Consider the following 25,737-nt stretch of genomic DNA (forward strand, 5'->3'; position numbering starts at 1 on the left):
GATTACAGATTCCATACAGCACACACCTAGAAATATAATTGCTAGGTTAAATCATATGAACTATTCCCACCTTAGTGGCTATTGTGACATTTCTCTTCATAGTGGTTGTTCTAACTTGTGTTCCTACTAGTAAGAATGAGATTTCCTTGTCAGGAATTGTATACAGGTGTCAGTACTGGAAACTGTTAGTGGCTTACTGAGTTTGCGGTTTACATTGTTAAGATTGTCCTGTGGTTCAAGTTGGCTTGTAGAGTTCAACTGTGATGTCCATACAAAGGAAGAGAAGAGGGAAGAACCAAAAAGACCATTCTGGAATCATCAGCCAACTGTTTTTGTGGATATCTTGTTGGCTGCCCTTCTCTGTGTCGAAGACAGAGAAATGTAGTTTCAGCTGGGCACATTGTATGTAACAAAGAGGGGGTAGTTGTTGGGGAAGCCATTTATTGTCACAGACATTTATTGTCACAGACCTCATTGCTAACATTTCGTATTACTAAATGTTTTGGTTTTGGCAATTGGATGAGTTTGAAGTGGTATCTTTTTTTTTTTTAATGCTTATTTATGTATTTTTGAGGGAGAGAGAGAGAGAGAGAGAGAGAGAGAGAGAGCAAGCGAGCGAGCAGGGGAGGGGCAGAGAGAGAGGGAGAGAGAAAATCCCAGGCAGGCTCTGCACTGTCAGCACAGACCCCGATGTGGGGCTTGATCTCATAAACTGTGAGATTATGACCTGAGCCGAAACCGAGAGTGGGACACTTAACCGACTGAGTCACCCAGGCGCCCCTCTTCTGGACAGGTTTTAGGGGCACCTGGGTGGCTCAGTCGGTTAAGCATCCAGCTTTGGCTCATGTCATGATCTCGGGTTTCTTGAGTTTGAGCCCTGCGTCTGTCAGGGTGAGTCTGCTTGGGATTCTCTCTCTTTCTCTCTGCCCCTCCCCCTCTTGCAAGTGTGTGTGCGCTCTCTCTCTCTCTCTCTAAGTAAATAAATAAACTTTAAAAAAAAAGTTTAAACCTTTGCTTTCCAAAAAATCCATTTGGGATTTTTATATCTTTATTTGTGAGTGGTCTGAGGTAATGATCTCATTTAACTCTTTTCCATCTGGAAGGCCACTGGTTCCAGCAACATTCATTGAATATTCCATGCTTTTGCCACTCTTTGCTCTGCCACATCTATCATACTTCATATTTCCATGTGTTGCATGGGCTTTTGAATCTGTTGTATTGGTCTGTTTACTTTTCCCCCTGCATCAGTACCACTGTCTTTTATTTTGACAGCTTCACAGCTTTATAAAAAGTCTTTGTCTAGTAGACCAGGCTCCGCTTTGCGTCTCTCTTTGGTCAGTTGTTATGTCCCTTAGTCAAATTTTATACGTGTTTTCATCAATGTTTTGCTTCTTTTGTTAGAGACATTACGAGGTGCTTTATAGTTTTTGTATTGTGAGTGGTGTCTTTAAAAATTTTTTTAATGTTTATTTATTTATTTTTTTCAACGTTTATTTATTTTTGGGACAGAGAGAGACAGAGCATGAACGGGGGAGGGGCAGAGAGAGAGGGAGACACAGAATCGGAAACAGGCTCCAGGCTCTGAGCCATCAGCCCAGAGCCCGACGAGGGGCTCGAACTCCCGGACCGTGAGATCGTGACCTGGCTGAAGTCGGACGCTTAACCGACTGCGCCACCCAGGCGCCCCTAATGTTTATTTATTTTTGAGAAGAAAGAGAGAGAGAGAGAGACAGAGCGTGAGCAGGGGAGGGGCAGAGAGAGAGGGAGACACAGAATCCGAAACAGGCTCCAGGCTCCAAGCTGTCAGCCCAGAGCCCAGTGTGGGACTCGAACTCACAAACCATGAGATCACGACCTGAGCTGAAGATGGATGGACGCTTAACTGACTGAGCCACCCAGGCGCCCCTTGAGTGGTGTCTTTTTAAACAATTTATTTTCTGAGTGGGTACTGTAGGCATATAAGCATGTCATTGGTTTTATCTGGTTCTCGTCCCTAGGAACACTTATCTCGATCTCAGTGGTTCAGGTTTTCATCATCCTTCACTTTTCTTTTCTGTAAATCCATATTTAGTAATTTCTACTTTCACATTTCAGTCATGTGAGTGTCCCGTCTCGTGCTTGACCATGAAAGTAATGTTGCTGTTGCTGCTTTTGGGGGCACCTCAGACCATCCCCCCCGCCCCCTACCTTTTTAAAAATTTTTAAATGCAGCTCACCGCTGCTCCTCCCTATTCTCAGTTATGGTCAAAAGGAACTGCCCGAAGAGGTAAGAAGTTTACATTAGGTTATGGGGCTTGGCAAGCACAAGATCTCTCTGTCTCTGGAGCTGACGGCTCCCCCCACCCCCATTTCTAGTTTCCTTCCTACCTTTATTTCCCCTGTTCTGTGTCTCTGTTTCTCTCTTGGTCGCCTTCCTCTTTTCCCCTGCTTCTTCCTCCTCCTCTCATTTCTTTAACTGTCATTTTTTGGCACCTGCCAGGACACTTTATTTTGTACTTTACATATGTGAACTCATTTGATTATATCCTAGTCCATTGAGGATGGCGGGGCAGCCCTATTTCCTAGATGAGGAACAGAGAGGGGGGCCCAAGCTTGCACAAGTGGGGGAGTCTGGATAAGAAGTCAGGCCTTCCAGTGATCTTTCCACTTTGCTGTGCTGCTGAAGTTAGGTTCCTTCCTTGTAAGTAGATGAGTTCAGTGGGCTATCTCTCTCTCTAATAAAAAAAAAGTTTTTTGGTGTATCTATTGAGATGGTGTCTTTAGATTAAAATAAATTCGAGCGTTTGTTTCAGGGAAAGGGTGCTACTCAGCTCTTTGTGAACAGCAGTCTGTAAGAACACCCAAAAGAAAAAAAGCCGCAGAGAGAGAAGAAAGAAAGTATAGGTTGAGGGGTTCCGTCGGTTGAGCGTCCGACTTAGGCTCAGGTCATGCATGATCTCACAGTTCGTGAGTTCCAGCCCCGCGTCCAGCTCTGTGCTGACAGCTGGGAGCCTGGAGCCTGCTTCGGATTCTGTGTCTCCCTCTCTCTCTGCCCCTCCTCCACTCACGCTCTTTCTCTGTCTCTCAAAAATAAATAAACATTAAAAAAAATGTTTTTAAGAAAATGTAACTGGAAATTCGCTATGTCAAATATGTTTTACAAGTAAGAATTCCGTGAAGCCAGGTAAGTTCTGGCAGGTGGCGCCTCCTGTCGTGAGGGCACCGTTATGTGTCTCAGTCTCCATCACAGCGTAGGCATGCTTCCTGTGTGTACGTGAAGGGTCCTTGCTTTTAGGTGTTGAGGGGAGCCAGGAGTTAAGTAAACTGGGTTCTGTTCCTGGCTCTGTCACTGATGGGCGTTGTTATTCTGGGCAAGCTGTTTTGCTTTCTCGGGCATTAATCTCCTACGTAACCAATCCAGGTAGGAGCCTAGTGGTAGCGAGTCTGCCAGGATGCAGCTGGTCCACAAATTCCCAACAACACGCAGAATCGTCATCATCCCAGTAGCCGTTCTCATTCTCGCAAGGCCCTCCGTAGTCCGCGTTCATAGGTACACGTCCTCTTAGAGCGCTATCCCCGTGGTGTCTGCTTACATCTTGTGCGTTCTCGTGCGGACCTCCCACGAACCCTAGAGCCTCCAGATTACTGTCATCGATTTTCTTTGTTAGCGGCAACGAACAGTTTCCCACATATTTTCCATACCTGTATTTAATTATGGGAAAATTGGAACTCTTTGTGAAAGCACAGAAGTTTCCCTGTAAGACCATCCCCGTCTTTACAATTAAGAGCGGGGACACTGGGCAAATAGGTTTGGGTTTACAGAGGAGGGGACTCTTCTGCCCAGGGCTTTAAGGAGGAACCAGAAATGACTGCTAGTTGCTTTTTCTCTCATTGTATTTCTATTTTAAGTAAAGGAAACATAGTACTTAATCCTGAGATGTAAAGGAATAACAGATATTTGTTATTTTATAGGGTGACTGTTGGATCTGTATGGAACTCATGTCTACCTCGTTTGATAAGTTTTACAAATATGTATATAGTGTATTAGATGATGTTATTCCAGAAGAAATTTTAGGCAAAATCACTTTAGCAGTAAGTACCTGGTTTTCAAATTGTTCATTCTGTCTATACTTCCGTAAAGATGCTGTTCGGGTTTTGAATGTCCATATCTGAATGTCCTTCACAGAATGGTTTTGACCTTCCTGGAAAATCATTTGTCATAGGAAAAGAGACACAGTCACTTCTGTGGGGTAACTAATACAAGTCCTGAGAAACAATTTTCAAAATATATTCTATGTAAAAACTGTAATACTCTGCTCATTAAAATCACAATGAACCATAATACATTGTGTTGTAAGTAGGACCAGAAGAAATTTTCTGCTCCTTTTTAGCCCTGTTGTTTTTCCTACTTTTAAATCGGTTATATTCTCACCATTGTCTCTGAATTAATCAGAATTACAGCAGTTCCCTTGAAGTCCCTTACACTGAAACTCTTAAACAAAGCATATTTCCTGTGGTTTACGTTTTGAGCTGCCCACTCTAAACTATTTAAATTTTTGCCTAGCAATTTCAGTAACCTGCATTGCTACTAATTGGGTCAATTCACTTTCATCAGACTACCAAAAAGACGCCAGGTGCTTTTTTACATACGCGTTTGTCGTTCTGAAAGCGAATTCCTCACCATTTTCTTTCTTGCTCTGAATCTTCCAGTTGACCAAAGCTGTCCACGAAATCCTTTTCAGTAGGGTAAAATTAGTAAGACTCTCAGAAACCCGTAAGAATCTCAGCTAACGACCCGACTTAGGTTAGTGAATGTGCAAAATAAGTTTTCTAGGGATTTGTAAGGTAGATATTCCGGTCGTGAGTAATTTCCCGCCTCTTCCTTTCCGGCATCCTCTATTTTCAGTATTGTCTACCCGCTAACTGCCGACTCATCCCGTTTTATCCTTAAGAGTTAATGTAAAAATATGTGGGCAGTTTCTGATCTGTATTTTAGTCATGAAAGGTGTGTGTGTATAATTGGAATTTTAAAAATCAGATGAAACGCTAATCATCGAAATCTTGAGATCCGTGGGTCTCGTTAATATTTTAATTTATTTAGCTAAATTGATTCATAAATTTAAATATTTTATGAGCTAAAGGTTAAGTTATACACCCTTTCATATGGTTTTATAAAAAGAAGCTGAATTACACTAGAAACTTATTTTTGGGAAGATAAATGAAATTTTGTCATCTCTCCAGTATACCAAACCCAGTATTCATAGCAGTTATAATGTTATAAGTAGTAGAATAATGATAATAGCTAATGGTTATTGAATGTTTATTTTGTGTCAGGCCAAGATCTTTTGACATTTTCTCTTCGTAGTAATTCTCTGTGGTAAATAGTGTAGCCCCCTTTTTACACATGACAGATCTGGAGCTTGTAGAAGTTAAGTAGTTAATTTGCTCTGAATCTCATACAGTTGTAGATGGTGAATGATTTAAGTCCCAGGCAGCCCCATCCCAGAATCCTGCTCCTGACCGCCATGTACCAGGGTGGCCGTGAAGTTGGGAAACATAGACAAAATTGTTTTATTGTATAATGCAGTATATGTAATCTAGAAACACTAGTAAATCATTTACTACATGTTTGCCTATGTTTCCAGACTTGGTGATCATCCTTCCTCTTAAGCACAACATTTAAAATCACTTGGTGTTAAATCTCTTCTTGCTCATTAACAACCCAATGAACACAAGAGGCTTAGCTGCTTCAAACATTGCAAGTTCTGTGTTCCTGACACCCAGCAGCTTGATGGGGCAGAGACTTGACCTTTTGATAGCAAATGGTTGGCCTGTCCTTTAGTCCTCTTTTAGTTGGAGACTGTGGAAATTTTAACTCAAGTCCCTGTTCCCTATATTCCTGAAGAAATGACTGATTTTCTGAGCAGTGATCAAACAATATTGTCAGTTCTGAATAAATTGCAATAGAGGTTGAGCAGAGATACTTTGGCTCTGTGAAAATGACTTTGAAGGCGTTGCACCGAGTGAAGGGGAATGAGTAATTAGTAGACACTGAGGAAATTTGGAAAAACTTAATTTAAATTAGAGGTCATAACGGAACCAGACTATATGGACTCTCTTGTATGGAATATTTCCATTCTTAAAAGTTTGAAGGTGCGAGAAATGTACAACTTTGTAATGACTTACTGAAAAATTATAAGTTATTGGGTTCTTTTCATTATTGGGGACCAACCAGCATGTAAAAGCAAGTAAGTTTTCAGATCTAAAATGATCATGTAGCATTTTCACTTAACACAAGAAGTGGACAGAATATTGAAATAATGGAGCCTAAAAGAATATAAAGGGCTTCCGGGGCTGTGATAAACTGCATGCTTTTTGATTAAAAGGGTATTACTTCTCTCATCTTTGCTTTTTCTCCCCAGACTGTGAAAGCACTAAACCACTTAAAAGAAAACTTGAAAATCATTCACAGAGGTGGGTAGGAATTATTTTTTATAGATTAGAAATTAATCTATAAAATTTCCTTAATAGGAAAACATTATTGAAAATTACAGTGTCACTGTCTAAGCTTTCCTGAAATACTTGTGTTTTTAGCAAAACATATGTATCCTAACACTATTGTTATTTTCTCCCTAAAACTTTATTAATTTAAGGTATTTTTTCCTTTGGGATTCTATAAATTTCAGCTTAGCTTATTCATATATTGAGTTTAGAAATTGAAATAGATTTTGCTGCAAGTTCTTAATACTCTTATTTGAAAAACAGTTATTCATTTGCTTGATAGATAATGTTTCTCTGTGTATACAAATGGGCAGGAAGATGGTCCTGGGGAAATTCAAATGATTTGGAGGATGGTACCTTGAGCATTTTATTTTTACATATGTATGTATGTATGTATGTATGTTTATTTTTGAGAGAGAGAGAGAGAGCGAGAGCATGAGCAGGGGAGGGACAGAGAGACGGAGACACAGAGCCCAACGTGGGGCTTGAACCCACAAGCTGTGAGATCATGACCTGAACTGAAGCTGGATGCTCAACCGACTGAACCACCCAGATGTCCCCCTTGAGCATTAAAAAAATGTTTTTTTTTTAATGTTTATTTTTGAGCAAGAGAGAGAGCGCAAGACGGGGAGAGGCAGAGAGAGAGAGGGAGACACAGAATCTGAAGCAAGCTCCAGGCTCTGAGCTGTCAGCATAGAGCCTGACGTGGGGCTCAAACCCACGAACTTTGAGATTATGACCTGAGCCGAAGTCAGACGCTAAACCGACTGAGCAACTCAGGCCCCTCGACCCTCTGGAGCTTTTTAAAGTCAAGTTACTGTCCCTTTCAGGTGTTTCTTCTTTACTTTAGAAGATTTTTTTTGAAAATAGAGAGAGATGCTTTGATTGTTACTGTATGTTGAAATTCATCTAAAGCATTTGTATTTGCATGAACAGTGATCTTGGCCTTGTTAGACACAGGCCCGAATATAAACATTTGATGTAGATTTATTGGAAGTTGGGGGGAATCACGAAATTAATTCAGCAAACAGATTTCACAGTTGCTCTATTTATTACTATGCTAGACTCAGGGCCATGTGGTGGTGGCTTTGAAGAAGTAGCCAAGGTCACTCTCCTCACGAAACTTGTCACGGACAAATCCAGGACAGTACATGGCACTGTGTGGTTCAGCCGAACTGTGGTTCAGTGGTAACCTTGAACATCAGCATATGTTGCATTATCAGGAATAATTTTGCGTGGCTTAATGTTTGTTAAAAAATAACAGGAGGTAGGCTTCTTATTTCCTCTTTTGGCCTAAAATCACGTAGGGTTAGGTCGCTAACCAAAATTATTTTGTTCTTGTTCATCTCGTTCTCGTTTTGGGATTGTTTTTTGGCTGTATTTTGCGCCTATGAGAGTATCCCCTTTAGGGCATTTAACACTTACCTCGAGGATACTCGCCAATCACAGTGAAGCACTAAGACAGGGCCAGAGGAGTAGCTGAACGAGAGGAGTAGCTGAACGAATGGGAAAAGCTTCACAAATAACTTCGGTTTTCCTATTAATAAATGAAATGATGAGTTTATAGCAGTCTCTTTTTTCTTTGATTTTTTTTTTTTTAATTTTACTTTTGAGAAAGAAAGACACACACACAGCGTGAGTGGGGAAGGGGCAGAGAGAGGGAGACTCAGAATCCGAAGCAGGCTCCAGGCTCCGAGCTGTCAGCACAGAGCCCGACGCGGGGCTCGAACCCACAGATTGTGAGATCATGACCTGAGCTGAAGTCGGACGCTCAACCGACTGAGCCACCCAGGCTCCAAGTCCCAGCCCCAAGTCTCTTTTTTTTCTTATCCATTATGATCAGTTAGCTTTTTTGCTGTAGTTAAGAGTGCTTTTGGTTATGAGTAACAGAAAATCCTGATAACTGCCTTAAACTTCAAGCAAATTCACCATCTGTCCTGACAAGTCGAAGGGTAGGGTGGCTCCAAGCCCAGTATGTTTAGGGTTCAAGTTCCCTTCTTTTGACTCCACCCTTCTTAATATGTTGGCTGTGTCCTCAGGGTGCTAACTGCCACAGCAAGTCCCCAGCGTCACATGTGGATGTGACAGCCTCTTGGAGAAGCTCTTTCTCTTCCCGTTTGGCTATTTTAGGAGCTGGGAAATCTTCCTTCTCTCTCTCCAGTGTTTTCTCTTGTCTCATTCACCAGAATTGCCTCATGCCCTTGCCTCAGCTGGTTACTGGCGAGGAACGATCCTGATAAGTTTGGACCAGTCAGGCCCCAGTTTGGGAGGTGTGGTTAGAGCTACACAGAGGAGAATAGATGCCTCAATAAAATCAAATGTAGATTCCGTTAGAAGGGATGGGCTGGTTAGGATGGACGTTTGATAGGCGTCAGCCTTGTCAGAGCTGGTAAGAGACCTTTTCTGGACTTTTCTGTAGCTCTCCTTCTGAGTTATAGACAGATATTTTTTGTATCTCATCTTTATTATCCTTGCTTTTTATTCATTGAGATTTGATAGTGATAATGCAATGGATAGAAGCATTGAGACAGGGATAGAGAATTAGTGAGCAAAGGGGGAGAATTGGCCAGACAGTGGGTCTAGCACATTCTGGCAGTGAGTTCATTGTCCGTGAGGAAGGGGTGAAAATCCAGGGGCCAGTTTGGCAAGACCATAAAACTCGGAGAACCAAATGGAAGGGATTTGGCTTTCTCAAATTTACAGGACAGCAGACACACACCTTGGAAGGGGTGAAAATGAAAATGAATCTGGTTTCTCAAGGATGACTCAAAGGATTAGTTGGGGGGAAACTTGATGAAGTCAGCTAAGGTCAGAAAAATCTCTCAAGGAGGAATAATTACTAAGTGGATACGTATCATTTATTGAGTACAAATAAAGTTCAGGTACGGCATCCGGTGTTTTCATGTCCAGAGCCCTGTGAATTAATGATCATTTTCGTTTGGTAGATGAGGAAGTTGTAGCTGCTGAGAGAGTCGACTACCTTGCCCCAGGTCACATTGTGAATTTTGGACCCAGATTTTGAGTCTTTGCTTCTTTGGTCCAAAAGCTGTGGTTTTGAGGTAGACTGGATTGGATACTTTTCTAAGTTAGATGAAGCTTGACCTTATAACTAAATTGTGGCTGTGTAATTTGCGTAGTTTGCATGTGGGTGGATAGTCTTTGTCATCCTGTAAGGTAGCTTGGTTTGCTCTTGTAGGTTAAATTCATTCTTTGTATTTTGACCAGTAAGTAATGAATTTGAAACAGGTAAATGAATGTACGTCTTTGGATATAAACAAAGAAAGCATTATAGAATGCCTACATTTACTGTGACACATTTCTGAGCCTGCATTTGTAAGCATTGGCATTCAGGGTATTCTTTCCTCATTTTCCTCCTTTTAAATACCTGAATTTTAAGGACTTGATCACTTGCATTGTCTAAAGTTTTTCAGTAATTTTGCTTAACGTGCTTTAGAATATAGCTCATTTGACCGTTCACTTGTATGCGGAATGACCTCTCTCTCTCCCTTGCAGATATCAAACCTTCCAATATTCTTCTGGACAGGAGTGGGAATATTAAGCTCTGTGACTTTGGCATCAGTGGACAGCTGGTGGACTCCATTGCCAAGACAAGAGATGCCGGGTGTAGGCCATACATGGCAGTAAGTACGAAGGCCAGATCTTCCTGCTTGGTAGTCTTTGCCCCGAGATCCCCTGCCCTTTGGTGCTCTCCTTCTCAGGGGTCTGACACTGGTCAGCAGTTTTACCATACTAGAATATTTTCCTCTTCCCTAAGAGCCAAATTCAGGTTCTAGCTTCTCCAAGGAACTATGAAATTGTCCCAGTGAATTCCTGTTTCCTTGTCTTCCTCCATTCCACTAACCCCCAGGTGGTTCTCAGAAGGCCTCTCTGTTTCCAGCGCCCCCTATGCTCTCTTGACTGTCGTAGATAACATTGTAGGGTCAGGGATACTATGGATCTTGTGTCCACATCATCCGTTAACACATGGAGAAAGTGTCCTGGGCCACCCAGTGATGCTTTTCTTCCAGTTGGAGAAAAACGGGAGACTGGAGTTCCCAGAGTTCCTAACAGAGCTCACAGTGTCTGGAAGAATCTGAGGCTGTGTTCTGAATATTGTTGGTCCCTTCTTTGGAGGTGGATGAAGCACGCTGACAAATTCGAGGGTAGAGGTCTTGGGCATTTGCCAACTTAGATCCTGTTTGTCCTCAGAGCCGGACTTACACTAGCCAGGCTTACACTAGCCATCCACATGGTTCACACTCACCTTATCCCTGTATGTATGCATAGTATGTATGCATATACTGTTCCTACAGGCTGGATTTTCATCTGTATTTGATTGGAAATTTAGTGTCTATGTTTGAAGCGCTTGCCCTAGGTGTTGGTGTCTTCTTTAATGTGGCCGTGGTTCTTTGGGGACCAGCATGCTGCTCGTAGGTGGTGGCATGTGGGTGTGCAGAGTATTGACTCATTCCATTTAGCAGCTTTGGCCGCAGTCTTTATGGACTTGTGTGTGTGTGTGTGTGCGCGCAAAAAGAGATCTTCATTTGCAGTTTGGGCTTTGTGGATGTTGGCTGGGCAGGCAGATTATTGGGAACATTTGGAAGATCTTGCATTCATCATGATAATCAGAGATAAATGGAACAATTTCAAAAGTAAGAAATAAAACATATTAATCACTGAACATTTCGAATTCATATAATTTACACATTTAGTAATGATGCCCTGAGAATTAACTAGAAACTGCCACCTTCATTTTTCGGGCTTGTCACAGCACTAAGGTTGACTGAGTACCTTTGCTGTGTAACACTGATGAAAAAAAATTTTTTTTTAAAGATAGTTAAAAATTTCTTTAATGTTTATTTTTGAGAGAGAGAGAAGGGGAGGGAGGGAGGGAGGGAGGGAGGGAGAGAGAGAATGAGTGGGGGAGGGTCAGAGAGAGAGGGAGACACAGAATCCGAAGCAGGCTCCAGGCTCCGAGCTGTCAGCACAGAGCCTGATGCAGGGCTCGAACTCTGAATGGCGAGATCATGACCTAAGTTGAAGTCAGACGCGTAACTGGCTGAGCCACCCAGGAGCCCCTGTGTAATTTATGCAGGTTTTAAAAAGGTAATTGCAGCACAGCTGAAGCTGAATGTTTGTACTCAGGTGACTTTTTTTTTTTTTTTTTTAATGTTTATTTGTTTTTGAGAGAGAGACAGAGCGTGAGCCAGGGAGGGGCAGAGAGACAGGGAGACACAGAATCCAAAGCAGGCTCCAGGCTCTGAGCCATCAGCCCAGAGCCTGACGCGGGGCCCGAACCCACAAGCTGTGAGATCATGACCTGAGCTGAAGTCGGACACTCAACCAACTGAGCCATCCAGGTGCCCCTGTACTTAGGTGACTTTTAAGAAAGAAGGAGACTTTGAGTCTTTGTGTGGAAATAGGGCTCACAGGCCCAGGAGCTGCACTGCTTTTCACTTCCTGCTAAGCTTCTTCAGCTCTGGAGTCAGCAGGCAGATAAACTTCTCCGCCTTTAATCCTTCCTGGACTAAATGAAATGCTTCTGTCCACTCGAGTCTTGTGAGGCCTGTAGATGGGCAGGAGTGTGGTCCACATTGATTTCATTACAAGCCTTAAGGTGGCTTGACTCTTCCTTGATGCATCTTTACATCAGGTATCAGAAATGTATCTTGTCTTTTTTTGTTGTTTTTTAATGTTTATTTTTGAGAGACAGATAGAGATGGAGGGTGAACAGGGGAGGAGCAGACAGCAAGAGGGAGACAGAATCCGAAGCAGGCTCCAGGCTCCGAGCTGTCAGCCCCACACGGGACTGGAACTCATGACTGCAAGATCATGACCTGAGCCAAAGTCAGATGCTCAAACCAACAGAGCTACCCAGGCACCCCATAGCTTGTCTTTTTATTTAAGATTTATTATTTTATCTTTGATCTATAGGAATTGTGATTTCTTTTTAGATTATTTATTTTTTAAAATAATTATTTATTTTGGGGAAGGAGCAGAGAGAGGGGGGTAGAGGATCCCAAGCAGGCTCTGTGCTGACAGGCTGATGGGAGCAAGCCCGAAGTGGGGTTCGAGCCCACAAACTGCAAGATTATGACCTGAGCTGAAGTCGGACACTCAATCGAGCCCCATCTTTCTAGATTATTTAATATCATCAAAAGTGTATAAAATGTAGAGTTGAAGCACAAACGTTTCCATAAACCAATAGTTAACATTTTGCAGCCTCCCCGTCTCCTCATCTAGATGTGCATAAACATAGATACAGATACACATGTACGTATGTGCTCTGGAGCATTTGAAAGCATGTGGCTGATGAATCTCATTCTAAACACTTCTGCGCGAATCTCCCCCAAAAAAGTGCACTTTTCTTCATAACCACAATGTCATCACCACACCCAAGACACAAACCTTAAATGATTAGCAAGAATTTCATATTATCATCTAATACGTACGTCATGCACACATTTCCCAGGAATGTCCCACATTCCGGATTTGTCTGATTATCGGCTCCTTGTGGTTAGTTTCAGGCATTTTCTTTGCATGCTTTGTATTTTTGTGTATGTGAAAAACTGGACATTTTGAATTATTATAACATGGTGATTCGGGAACCCTCTCCTCATGGTTTGTTTTGTTCCTTGCCATGAGATGTAGCTGTTTCTTTAGTGATTTTTTTTTTTTTCTCTAAAGTCTTAACATCTGTGTAATGGGGCTGCCTGGGTGGCTCAGTCGGTTAAGTGTCTGACTTCGGCTCAGGTCATGATCTTGTGGTTTGTGAGTTCGAGCCCTGCGTCAGGCTCTGTGCTAACAGCTCAGAGCCTGGAGCCTGTTTCGGATTCTGTGTGTCCCTCTCTCTCTGCCCCTCCCCTGCTCACACTGTCTGTCTGTCTGTCTCTCTCAAAAATAAATAAACATTAAAAAAATTAAAAAGAAAAAGTCCGTATAATAAATCCTATGTGGTCTCTGATGTCTCTTTTCCTAGCTTGTGTTCAGCTAATGTTTTGACAGTTTCGTTTTTTGTTTTCCTTAGTTTTTTGTTTTGCTTGTTTCCTTTCGGATACCAGTATCCAAAAAGAAAAGAAAAAACAATCCATAAAGAAAGCAAAGGGAAGGAAACCCACACAACTACTGGAGCCCTGGCAGATGGCTTTTGTGCTGGGCGCTCCCCTCCAATGCTCAGCCCCTCCGTTCACATATCTGCTTTCCCGTTCACTTCCTACCTGCCCTTGGCCTGTAGAGCAGCCAGAGGTTACAGCTTAAGTCCTCTGGTCTTTCTGAGTGCGGGTCCCCCACTGGGCACGCACCTGGCTTTCTAAACTTCCCAGCATGCACAGGGGAGTGTGAATGGCTTCATTTTCCAAAGAAACTCTGCCGTCTACTCTTCCTGCCACATTTCTGGGGGTCTCATGTGTGTCTCAGTCCTTATCTTCTGCACCGGCCACCCACAGGTCACGCGTTTGCCTTACAGTGTTTTTGAGGCGCGTCCTCTGACCTTATGCCGTGAGTGAGTCCCCAGCTGGGCAGGACGAAGGCAGGCCCCACGGCCCATTCTCCATCGCTCCCCGCACAGGTTGGAACAGACCAACTCCCTTCTTCTTGATTAACGTCTGCTCTGCTTCCTCTTCCCTCTGGACCCAGAGTCTAGGGTCCGATACCGGGGATCTGCCGTCTGTAAGACAGCTTTTGAGCTGGAGCAAGGACTGGGGCAAGGTCAAGTAGAAATGCTGCAGAGGGTTCTTATCATTTTTGAGTTGGATTTTCTTGATTCATTGTTTGCTTGGTTGGTATAAACTTTTTAAAAATATGTTTATTTATTTATTTTTGAGAAAGAGCATAAGTTGGGGAGGGGCAGAGAGAGAGAGAGAGAGAGAGAGAGAGAGAGAGACAGAGCATGAGCAGGGGTGGGGGGCAGAGAGAGAGGGAGACCCAGAATCTGAAGCAGGCTCCAGGCTCTGAGCCGTCAGCACGGAGCCCGACGTGGGGCTTGGACTCACGAACTGTGAGATCATTCCTGAGCTGAGGTTGGATGCTTACCTGACTGGGCTACCCGGGCACCCCTGGTTCCTATAAACTTTTGATTCTTTAACCCCAGAATTCTGACAAGGTTGGTTATTTTTTTGCTTTATTTTTTCATGTTTCTTTGGAAGGATACTCCCTTGGAGTTGCCTGCTCTGTCGTTTTCGCTGTTGTCAGTCTATGTATCGTTTTCAGTGAAGGCCATGTTCTGAACACTCATCTTGTTCAGAAAACTGGGAGACTGTGTAGAGTGGCTTTTTAAAAATTTTGCATCTGGATGACATGTTATGGGTAGTTTGTCAAAAAAGCGTTCTGGGACCCAATGACTGGGAGTCGCTGTATGCTATTTTAAGGGTTTAGATACATCATGTATGTTAGCACACTAATTAAAAATGCTGAGAAAAATCTCAGTGAAGAAACAGCTTTTCTAAACTTAGCATTCCCCTGATATTTGTCAGTGGAACCCACTTTATTTTGTGGCTTGCCTGTTAATAACCAGAAAGCAGTTGATTCAGGAGTGTTGTTAAGGATGTAACGGTCTCAGGCTTTTCAGTCGGGAAAAAAATAAATTTTCTTCGGGGTTGTTAGCTATTGCTTTGACGGCTTATCAATCTGTCACATTCCAGTTCTTCTTGGTTTAAAAATTGAAGACTTCAAGCCACAGTGAGGCCCCACCCCACACATCCACTAGGATGACCAGAATCCCCAAGTCAGATACTAATAAGTGTTAATGAAGATGTGGAGAGCTTGGAGCTGTCATGCGCTGTTGGTGGGAGAGTAAGATGATACGGCCACTTTGGAAAAAGATCCTGGCAGGTCCTCAAACATGTCAGTGCAGAAGTTACAGTAAACTGGACTCCCAGGTATATCCCTGATAGCAATGAAAGCCCACGCCCATAAAACTCGCACGTGAATGTTTGTAGCACATAACGACATGAATGTGTAATACCCAAAAGGCAGAAATAACCCACATGTGCCCCAGTGGGTGAATGGGCACACAAAACGTGGTCTGGGTGAACTAGTGGACTCGTGCCCCGTCTCAAGCCAAAATGAAATACTGACACGTGTTACGATATAGATAAACCTTGAAGACATTACGCTAAGTGGCAGAAGCCAGATATAAAAGGTTACGTGCTGTATGGTTCCATTTATACGTAAGTGCCAAAAAAGGAAACCTGTAGGGACAGAAAGTAGATTAGTAAGTCCGGCGTGGGGGGTAGTTGTGGTACCGTGAGGTGGCGATGGCCAGAAGTGCGGGGCGGGGGGAAGGTTCTCCAAGTGACCTTGGTCATGGTCGCGCAGCTCTGGGAATACCTGAGTGCTTCAAATGGGTGGGTCGGATGGTGTATGGATTCCATCTCAGGAAAGCTGTTTCAAAACCAATGGAAGGCCACCGTTGTTTGAGTCAGGACTGAGACCGCGGCTGGTGCACCCAGTCCTGGAGAATTGTGACTTCACAGAAATCAAGCTTAGGAAACAACTGTCCATGGGCAACCCTGCTGCCACCTTTGAACATGGGGATTTGTGGTTGAGCAACCAGTGCTCTTTCTTTCTGTAGCGGTTTGAAGGCTTATTTCTGAATGTTAGGTAACAACTCCTCCCTCCCCCCCATCCTCCCCCTGCCCCTGCATGATCTTGGGTGTTAAGTCCATGATGGTTTTCTTCTAAGAAGAGCTTTTTACTCTAATTTTAAATATAGTAAAGATTCTCCCCCCCTCCCCATTCAAGGTTACAGTGTAACCTTGACTTTAGGAGTAGAACCCAGTGATTCATCACTTACATATAACACCCAGTGCTCATCCCAGCAAGTGCCCTCCTTAATGTCCATCCCCCATTTAGCCCATTCTCCCACCCAACACCCACCAGGAACCCTCAGTTTGTTCTCTGTATTTAAGAGTCTCATGGTTTGCCTTCCTCTCTGTTTTTATCTTATGTTTCCTTCCCTTCCCCTATGTTCATCTGTTTTGTTTCTCAAATTCCACATATAAGTGAAATCCTACAATATCTGTCTCTCTCTGACTTATTTGGCTTAGCATAACACCCTCCACTCCATCCACATTATTGCAAATGGCAAGATTTCATTCTTCTTCACCGCCGAGTAGTGTTCCATTGTGTGTGTGTGTGTGTGTGTGTGTGTGTGTGTGTGTGTGTGTGTGTATACAAACACATACCATATCTTCTTTATCCCTTCATCAGTAGATGGACATTTGGGCCCTTTGCATAATTTGCCTATTTTTGATAGCACTGCTATAAACATTGGGGTGCATGTGCCCCTTCAAATCAGCATATTTGTATCCTTTGGATAAATTCCTAGTAGTGCATTTGCTGGGTCGTAGGGTAGTTCTATTTTTAATTTTTTTGAGAACCTTCCATACTGTTTTCCAGAGTGGCTGCACTAGTTTGCATTCCCACCAACAGTGCAAGAGGGTTCCCCTTTCTCCGCATCCTCGCCAACATCTGTTGTTTCCTGAGTTGTTCATTTTAGCCATTCTGACAGGTGTGAGGTGGTATCTCATAGTTGTTTTGATTTGTATTTCCCTGATGATGAGTGATATTGAGCATCTTTTCATGTGTCTGTTACTCATCTGGATGTTTTCTTTGGAAAAGTGTCTATTCATGTCTTCTGCCCATTTCTTCACTTCAAATTATGTTTTTAGGTGTTAAGTTTGGCAAGTTCTTTATAAATTTTGGATACTAACCCTTTATCCGATATATCATTTGCAAATATCTTCTTCCATTCTGTCAGTTGCCTAATATTTTTTGCCTAGCAAAACATTTTGGAATATTCAGGAAAAGATTCCAGATCTGATTTTTTTTCTCCCTTGATGTATGTGTGTATATGTGTGTGTGTGTGTGTGTGTGTGTGTGTATGTATGTATATGTATGTATGTACATGCATATATATATGTACATACATATATATATATGGTGGATGTATATGTCCACACACACACACACACACACACACACCCAAAGGAGGCGTATATGTCACTTTTTCTGTTTGTACACATAACTTTGAGACACACAGCTTATCCCCAGTGGCTTGATATTTCACTTCCTGGTGACTTTGAAATCCCATTGTATTATGCCTGTTTTTTTAAATGTTCAGTGAAATAACTCCACGTTTGAAGAACTCTACCATTGATAGTGTTGTAAATGTGTTTCTTATTGGAAGATTATGTCCTTGTTTGATATGTTAAAAATAAAGTACAGACTAGGAAAGTGGAGAATTAATTACCCATCGTTCACTCATAAAGGGAAAAAATTGTTCTGTGAGTATATATCCCGCTACATTTTTATGTAAATGAAATCCTATGGTGCTTCTGCTTTTCGTCTGCTCCGTAGGCATTTGCAGGCGTGTTTCCAGGTCGATGCACCTTCATGTATAAAGAATTTAGCCACTAGACATTAACTGACTTTCTATTTTTGCCTGCTTGTGATTTTTTAGTTTTTTGTTATTCTCTTTTCCTAATTTTTTTTTAATTTTTTTTTCAACGTTTATTTATTTTTGAGACAGAGAGAGACAGAGCATGAACGGGGAGGGGCAGAGAGAGAGGGAGACGCAGAATCGGAAACAGGCTCCAGGCTCCGAGCCGTCAGCCCAGAGCCTGACGCGGGGCTCGAACTCACGGACCGCGAGATCGTGACCTGGCTGAAGTCGGACGCTTAACCGACTGCGCCACCCAGGCGTCCCTCTCTTTTTCTAATTTTTAAAAAATGTTTATTTTTGAGAGAGACAGAGATAGAGCATGAATGGGGGAGGGGCAGAGAGAGGGAGACACAGAATCTGAAACAGGCTTCAGGCTCTGTGCTTTCAGCAGGGTTTGGACTCTCAGACTTGTGAGATCATGATCTGAGTTGAAGTCGGACGCTGAACTGAGCCACTCAGGCGCCCCTAGTTGTTTGTTATTCTAAATACTGCTGCAGAAATTTTTAAGCTGTGTCTTCGCACAACTCTTTCATATCTTTCCTTGGCTATATATGAAAGGATCACACTTCTCAAGACCTTTGGGGAAACAATATACGATTAAAATGGTGTGTTTTTTCAGTAGGTGTCATTCTGCATTAGAGTGTTACAGCTTTATCTTTGTTGAGTTGGTAGGCCAGAATGGGATTTGTTAAAAAACTTCAAGGGGGGGCGCCTGGGTGGCTCAGTCGGTTAAGCATCCGACTTCAGCTCAGGTCACGATCTCGCGGTCCGTGAGTTCGAGCCCCGCGTCGGGCTCTGTGCTGACAGCTCAGAGCCTGGAGCCTGCTTCCGATTCTGTGTCTCCCTCTCTCTGACCCTCCCCCATTCATGCTCTGTCTCTCTCTGTCTCAAAAATAAATAAACGTTAAAAAAGAAAAACTTCAAGGGGTTTTTCTTACATATTTCAAAATTATTGAGAAAGTTATATACTTTTGTATTTTTTCTTATATTTGGCCACTTTCCTGTATTATCCTTTGCCAGATTTTCTATTAGGATGCCAGTCTTTTGTACTGATGTATAACATAATGAGGACTTCAGTCTTTTCTTGTTAGGTTTCGTATGTTTTCCCAGAAGTTGTCATTTGTCTTTAAATTCTACAACTTTTTGATTGAATTACAGAAATAGAAAATTTCAATGTGGTTAGCGTATCAGGGTTACCGTTACGGTTTCTGGCTGTCACGGTTTCTGGCTGTCAGCGTATCTTGAAAGGTTTTCCTGGTGCCGAGATCAGAAATGGTTGTAGAGTCACATTTGAGTACCTAAGTTTAGGCTCTTGTTTTTTTACTTTTCAGGTAAAAAAAAAAAAAAAAATTTAAGTTTTTTTTTTTTTCAAGTAATCTCTACACCCAAATGGGCTCGAAATCACAACCCCAAGAGTCACATGCCCCTCCCAGTAAGCCAGGTGCCCCTAACATTTCAGGTTTTTAATCCTGAGGTAATCAGGATTAGTGAATTATCAGGGGAAAGAGTGTGACTTTTCTCCCCACAAATGATTAGTCATGAATTTTTAAAACTTTTTGCTTATTTTTCTCAATTCAAGGTAATTAGCATACAGTGGTGTTGGTCTCATTGTACAATGTAATGTACAATATGATGACTCAGCAGTTCTATGCATTACCGCTCATTGTGACAAGTGCATTGTTAATCAAACCCCCTCACCCATAAAATAAAAATTATATTTTTAATTATCTGATTATTCAAATTCCATTGTTCGGAATCAGTACTCTTGTACTAAATCCTTGGATTTGGGACTGTTTCTGGACTGTGTTGTATCCTCTTTATGTTTCATTTGAATAGTGTATCATTATTAAAAATAGCAGGAATTGTATTGGCATTTCATTAGAGTCTTAAATTCCTTTGGTTACTGCATTTTTATATTATTTAGTCCTCCCAGGGAAGAATACTTTGTTTCTATTTGCTCAAGTTATCTTACTGTCTGTTAATTTTTCCTTCTTAACTGGCTACACACATTTCTTACTAAATTCTTTAAAATATTGTTGTCCATTCTGGGAACGCGTGGGTGGCTCAGTCGGTTAAGCATCTGACTTAGGCTCAGGTCATGATCTCACGGTGCATGAGTTCAAGCCCCGCCTTGGGCTCTCTGCTGTCAGCACAGAGCCTGCTTCGGATGCTCTGTCTCTTTCTGTCTCTATTTCAAAAATAAATAAACTTAAAAAAATTTTTTTTGTTGTCCATTCTGAATACTTGTCTATACCCACTGTCTGTCCTTTTTCTCCTTTTATTCTTTCTGTCCCCATTCTTATGGGTTCTTTTACCCCCATCACTGAATGACATCACTGCTGTCATTAGAGCAATCACCATCTTTTTGTTGCTGAAGCCCATGGTCAGTTTGGAGCCATGACCTTCCTTAATTTTCCTGGGATGTTGAAAATACTATGTTCTTGAAGACTTTTGTCTCTTGGTTTCCATGACATTTATGTGCTCTTGGCTACCTCCCTGACTGGCCCCTCTCTCCTGGGTCTCCAGGGCCTTCTCATCTTTCTGATCTCTTTTGTTTTGGTATGCCCCAGGGCTGAGTATTCAGTCTCTTTTTTTTCCCTCAACTACCCAAATTCTTCTAGTGAGTCCATCATCCAGTCTTAGGGATTAATACTTTCTTTCTGTCTCTGTTCTGTGATGTACAGCTTCTGTCACTTAGTAGATGCTTGGGGATGATGAGTGCCCATACATTTCTTACTGTCCACACCTCACTTGTAAACTCCAAAATTATACGTCTGGTTTCCTACTTTCTATTACTTCTTAGATCCCACAGAAGTTGCACGTATAATAAGTTTATTCCCAAGCTCTTGACCTCATCATATCACTCCTCTGCTCCCTACAAAATCTGGGAGCTGCCTCCCCTTCCCCAGTTTCTCTATATTTCAGTAAATACTTACCCCTCTTTCCAGTTGCTCAAGGCACAGACTTTAGAGTTTCACTTCCTTCCTCTTCATACTCTACATCCTGTCCATAAGCAAATGCTGTCTGCTTTACTTTCAAGGCATAGAACCTGCTCTCTTTTGAAAACAACTAGTGTTCCTTTGAAGAAAAAAGGGGGGTGGTGTCCCTGGGTGGCTCAGTCTGTTAAGCGTCCGACTTCGGCTCAGGTCATGATCTCACGGTTCCGTGAGTTCGAGCCCCGTGTCGGGCTCTGTGCTGACAACTCAGAGCCTGGAGCCTACTTCGGATTCTGTGTCTCCCTCTCTTTCTGCCCCTGTCCCGCTCACAATCTGCCTCTATCTCTTAAAAATAAATAATAAAACATTTAAAAAAAATGTTTAAACCACCAGTGTTTCTTGGTCCGGCCATGGCATGTCTCGCCTGCCTGATTGCTCTAGTCTCTAGAATGGTCTTCCGCTTAACCTTGCTCTAGTAGTCTGTGCTTCATGTAACAGCTGGTACCCTCTCTGAGCATTGTTAAATTATGCCACCTCTCTGCTTAAAACTCATCCCCAAATCCTCATAATGGGCCTAGAAGGCTCTATATGATCTGGCCCTCAACTGTCATTCAGAATTGTCCACACGTTACCTTCTGCCTTGCTTGCCACACTCTGGCCACCACACCGACCTCTGTGTTCCACGTGCATCTGGAGGATGTTCCTACCTGGGGGTCTTTTCCTTTCTCCCTTGAACTCTCTCCTCTGTGAATATTTTTTTCTTTTTAATTTTTTTTTTCAACATTTATTTTTGGGACAGAGAGAGACAGAGCATGAACGGGGGAGGGGCAGAGAGAGAGGGAGACACAGAATCGGAAACAGGCTCCAGGCTCTGAGCCATCAGCCCAGAGCCCGACGTGGGGCTCGAACTCACGGAGCGCGAGATCGTGACCTGGCTGAAGTCGGACGCTCAACCGACTGCGCCACCCAGGCGCCCCATCCTCTGTGAATATTTTTAACGTTGGCGGTCTTTCACTTCAGTTAGGTCTTGGAGCAGATGCCATGTGCTTGGCTAGTCCTTCCTGGACCACCACATCTGACCTGTTCCTCTCATCTCCTTGACCCCACTTTGCTTCATAACCCTTATCACCACCTGATTCTTTGTTTTTGTTTTGTATGTGTTTTGTATTTTGTATGTGTATATGTGTCTCCTGACTAGATTGTGAGCCCTTTGAGACCCCCATCTTTGCTTTTTTTTTTTTTTAATTTATTTATTTAAAAAAAATTTTTTTTAACATTTATTTATTTTTGAGACAGAGAGAGACAGAGCATGAACGGGGGAGGGCCAGAGAGAGAGGGAGACACAGAATCCGAAACAGGCTCCAGGCTCCGAGCTGTCAGCACAGAGCCCGACGCGGGGCTCAAACTCACGGACCACGAGATCATGACCTGAGCCAAAGTCGGACGCCCAACCGACTGAGCCACCCAGGCGACCCTAGAATTTATTTTTAAGCAACCTGGAGCCAACATAGGGCTCGAACTCACAACCCTGAGATCAAAAATAGCGTGTCCTACTGACTGAACCAGCCAGGCGCCCCAAGACCCCAGTCTTTATTTAGTTGGCTCCCTGCTATATTCTTGGGTGCTAAGACAGTTTTTTGTTGCTATTTTAAATGTCACATAATGTGTTTTCCTAACATTGCTGATATACAGGGAAGCTATTTAGATGACTATGTTAATTTTATAACCAGCCAAAGTACTAATCTGCCTCATTTTTGAATTTGAATTGATCTCGGATGGTACTCAAGGTACCATTCTGGAAATAATTTTTGCCTTGGCTCTCCTTCTATTGATTGATATTTCTTATACATTTGTATGTATTTACTTTTCTCATACTTCTAGATCAGTACCGAATGACAATATTGATTGTACGATTCTCATGTTTTTTCTCACTTGAAACCAAATACTTTTTTTCTGATTAAAGTCTGTGCATTTCTGTGTGTGTACGTGTGTGTGTGTGTGTGTGTGTGTGTGTGTGTGTGTGTGTGTGACAGAGAGAGAGAGAGAGAGAGAGAGAGAGAGAGAGAGAGAGAATATGAAGATGAGCATGAATTAGGAACAGCTATTAAAAATTTTATTAAATGCCTTTTTGGTATCAATCATGCCATGAGGAAATGTTTCTCCCTGTGTAGCTACTGGTATCACAAATCATAATAACATGTTTTCTGCGGTTGAACCATTCCGGCCTTCCAGAAGTGATCCCTGCATGGCTCATAGTTTACATGTTTAATGTATTTTTACATGTGGTATGGTAATATAATTTCTGCATAAAAGTGTTTAAATGAGATTGGTTCATACTTTATATTATGAAGGTCTTCTATAGGCTATGCTAGCTTTAAAAATCAAATTGGGAAATTTTCCATCTTTAGTTTATTCATATAGTAAAAAGTTACTGATCATCTTGTGAATGAAACATATCTTTGATCTCCTTGAGCTCAAAAAAGTTTCCCCAGACTTCAGAACATTTGTGGTGGTATAATTTTCCGTTCTTTGAGACTGAAATCCTTCTGAGCCAGAAGTCTTTGGGGAAAGGTAGATGATTCTTCAAAATCTGTGAGGTTTTACTATTTCTTCAGCATCAGATGCATGTGGGCGTGTGTGAACGTGTACATGTATTCACATACGTATTTTTGTTTTCTTAGTTGGTTTTATTTATTTATTTATTTATTTATTTATTTATTTATTTATTTAGAGGGTACAAGCTAGGAAGAGGGGCAGAGGGAGAGACAGAGAGACTCTTAAGGAGGCTCTATGCCGTGTGCAGAGCCCAATGCGGGGCTCGATCTCACGACTGTGAGATCATGACCTGAGCCACCATCAAGAGTTGGACACTTAACTGACTGAGCCATCCAGGTGCCCCCTTGGGTTTTTAAATATTAGTTTTAAGAACTGCTTATTGGAATGTTTTTTAGTAGCCAGGTGTGTGGTAGTTTAAAAAGGTGTCCACAATTTCCTTAATACCCCTCCCTTTATAAGGTGGAGACTAAGTACTGCCTGATGTATGGGCCGAACTTAGTGAGTCACTCCTAATGAGAGCATATGGCAGAAAGGACAGGGTGTCCTTTCTGAGAGCAGGCCGTATAAAAACACTGTAGCTCCTTCTTTCTTTCTTGGATTGCTCACTTTGGGGGAAGCCAGCTGCCATGCCTTCCTGCCAGGAACCCGGTGAATGAGTTTAGTGCCAAATCTTCCAGAACCCAGAAAAGCCTTAAGTCTTAGTTGACATCTTGACCTCAGTCATGAGATAACCCGAGTCAGAACCACCCATCAAAGCTATTCCCTGAATCCTGACTCACAGAAACCGTGAGATAATATTTGTTGTTTTAAGCTATTCAGTTTTGGGATAATTTGTTATACATCATAGCTAACGAGTACAAAGAGTTTCATTGATTTCTTTTTAATTTCTTGACTTATTTCTTATCAAAGCTTTTTGGCCCATATGTTTCTGCCTTTTGAGACATATTAAGATTCTTTTTAGCATGATAGATGATCAATCAAATGTGAAATATTGGAAAAGACCTGTATTATTAGTTACATATACGTAACACCTCTTTTTTGCCTCTTTAATACAAATTGAGAAGGATTAGTTCAAAATGTGTAACATTCAATTGTCGGTTTCTTCTTATTTCTTGGTTTTTATTTTATATGTTTGCATACAAAGTAACTTGTGTATTTATTGTCATATATGTTTTTGGATATAAAATTATTTTATCTTTTTCTTTTTTTGCTATTTTTGTTAACGTGACATATCCTCTAAGTTGATGTTTTCCTTTATACTTCTGGCTAGCTTTTTGTTTTTCAAACCTATGCTTCGATTTTAGATTCAGGATGCTGGGTCTTTAACTTCTTGAATCTTAAATATCTACCCCTCTCAGTGAATAACTTTTAGATGTTAAAAAGAGTACACTTGGAAGTAAAGAAAGAACATGTCAAAATGTATCTAACTCATTGGGAAGAGCACTGGGCGGGTAGGATGCTGAAACTAGCATAAAAGCATTTGTGTCATTTAGTATTTACAGTCACTGAGGAAAGAACGAGATGGCCCATCCAAATAAAATGCTGCTAATTATCTCCAGGTCAATGAAGAAGTAACGTTGGGGGTTACGGGACAGAAATCATTTGCATCCCTCATGGACAAAAATATACACGTAATCCTGTAACTGAAGCGGCCCTAGTGAATAATAAATATCAAGCAAACTGAAAAGGGCAGTTAAAAAATCCTTGGGTTGGCCCCAGTGTGAGTGAAAGGAAATGGAATCCTTTTTTGACATATTTACAGGAGTTGGGGAAGTTTTCACGACACACACATGCTAGAAACATAGAGCGGTTTCAGAATGACCTGCCCCCCAAGACCACAAGTGGTACCCATTTTAAGTGCACACTTTGAATTTTGACAAATGACTGCTCATCAGTCAGGAGAGGAAGATGTCTGTTACCGAGAAAAGATCCTCGGTCCTGTTTTCTGTCCATGCAATTGGATTTTCTCATCCCGGAGATTCATCCAAATGCAATCTCACGCCATGTTCTTGTCTGGCCGCTGCCTTTCTCTAGCGCGATGTGCTGAAGAGGTAGCCGTCCTGTGGGGTATGTTAGCTCATTCTTGTTATTGCTGAGAAGTTTCCACTGTGTTGACGGACCACGATCTGTTGTCCACTCACTGGTGCGTATGTTGGCCTTAGCAAGTGCTTCAGTACCTGCAGTGCCTCCATTTACTGAGGGCGTTTTGCTGCCAGCCATGTTTTGTGGTTTTCAGCGTAGGAACCCTTGAGCGCCTTTTACGTTTATTCCTAACCGATTCATGGTCCTCGATGCTACTCTTGTAAAATGGAATTTTAAAAC

The 25,737-nt window shown here is 42.1% G+C and overlaps 1 protein-coding gene across 3 annotated transcripts in view; it reads left to right on the forward strand.

The window, feature by feature from the left end:
* Window positions 1–25,737, forward strand: part of MAP2K4 (mitogen-activated protein kinase kinase 4) — a 139,947-nt gene that overhangs the window by 93,646 nt on the left and 20,564 nt on the right. For all 3 annotated transcript variants that reach the window (XM_023244457.2, XM_023244458.2, XM_045045142.1), the window contains 3 exons: window positions 3,952–4,071; window positions 6,402–6,453; window positions 9,994–10,121. In XM_023244457.2, the coding sequence (XP_023100225.1) occupies window positions 3,952–4,071; window positions 6,402–6,453; window positions 9,994–10,121 (300 nt within the window). The remainder of the gene's footprint in view (window positions 1–3,951; window positions 4,072–6,401; window positions 6,454–9,993; window positions 10,122–25,737) is intronic.

The sequence above is a fragment of the Felis catus genome, chromosome E1 (assembly GCF_018350175.1).
Source record: "Felis catus isolate Fca126 chromosome E1, F.catus_Fca126_mat1.0, whole genome shotgun sequence".
Classification (NCBI taxonomy): Eukaryota; Metazoa; Chordata; class Mammalia; order Carnivora; family Felidae; genus Felis; species Felis catus.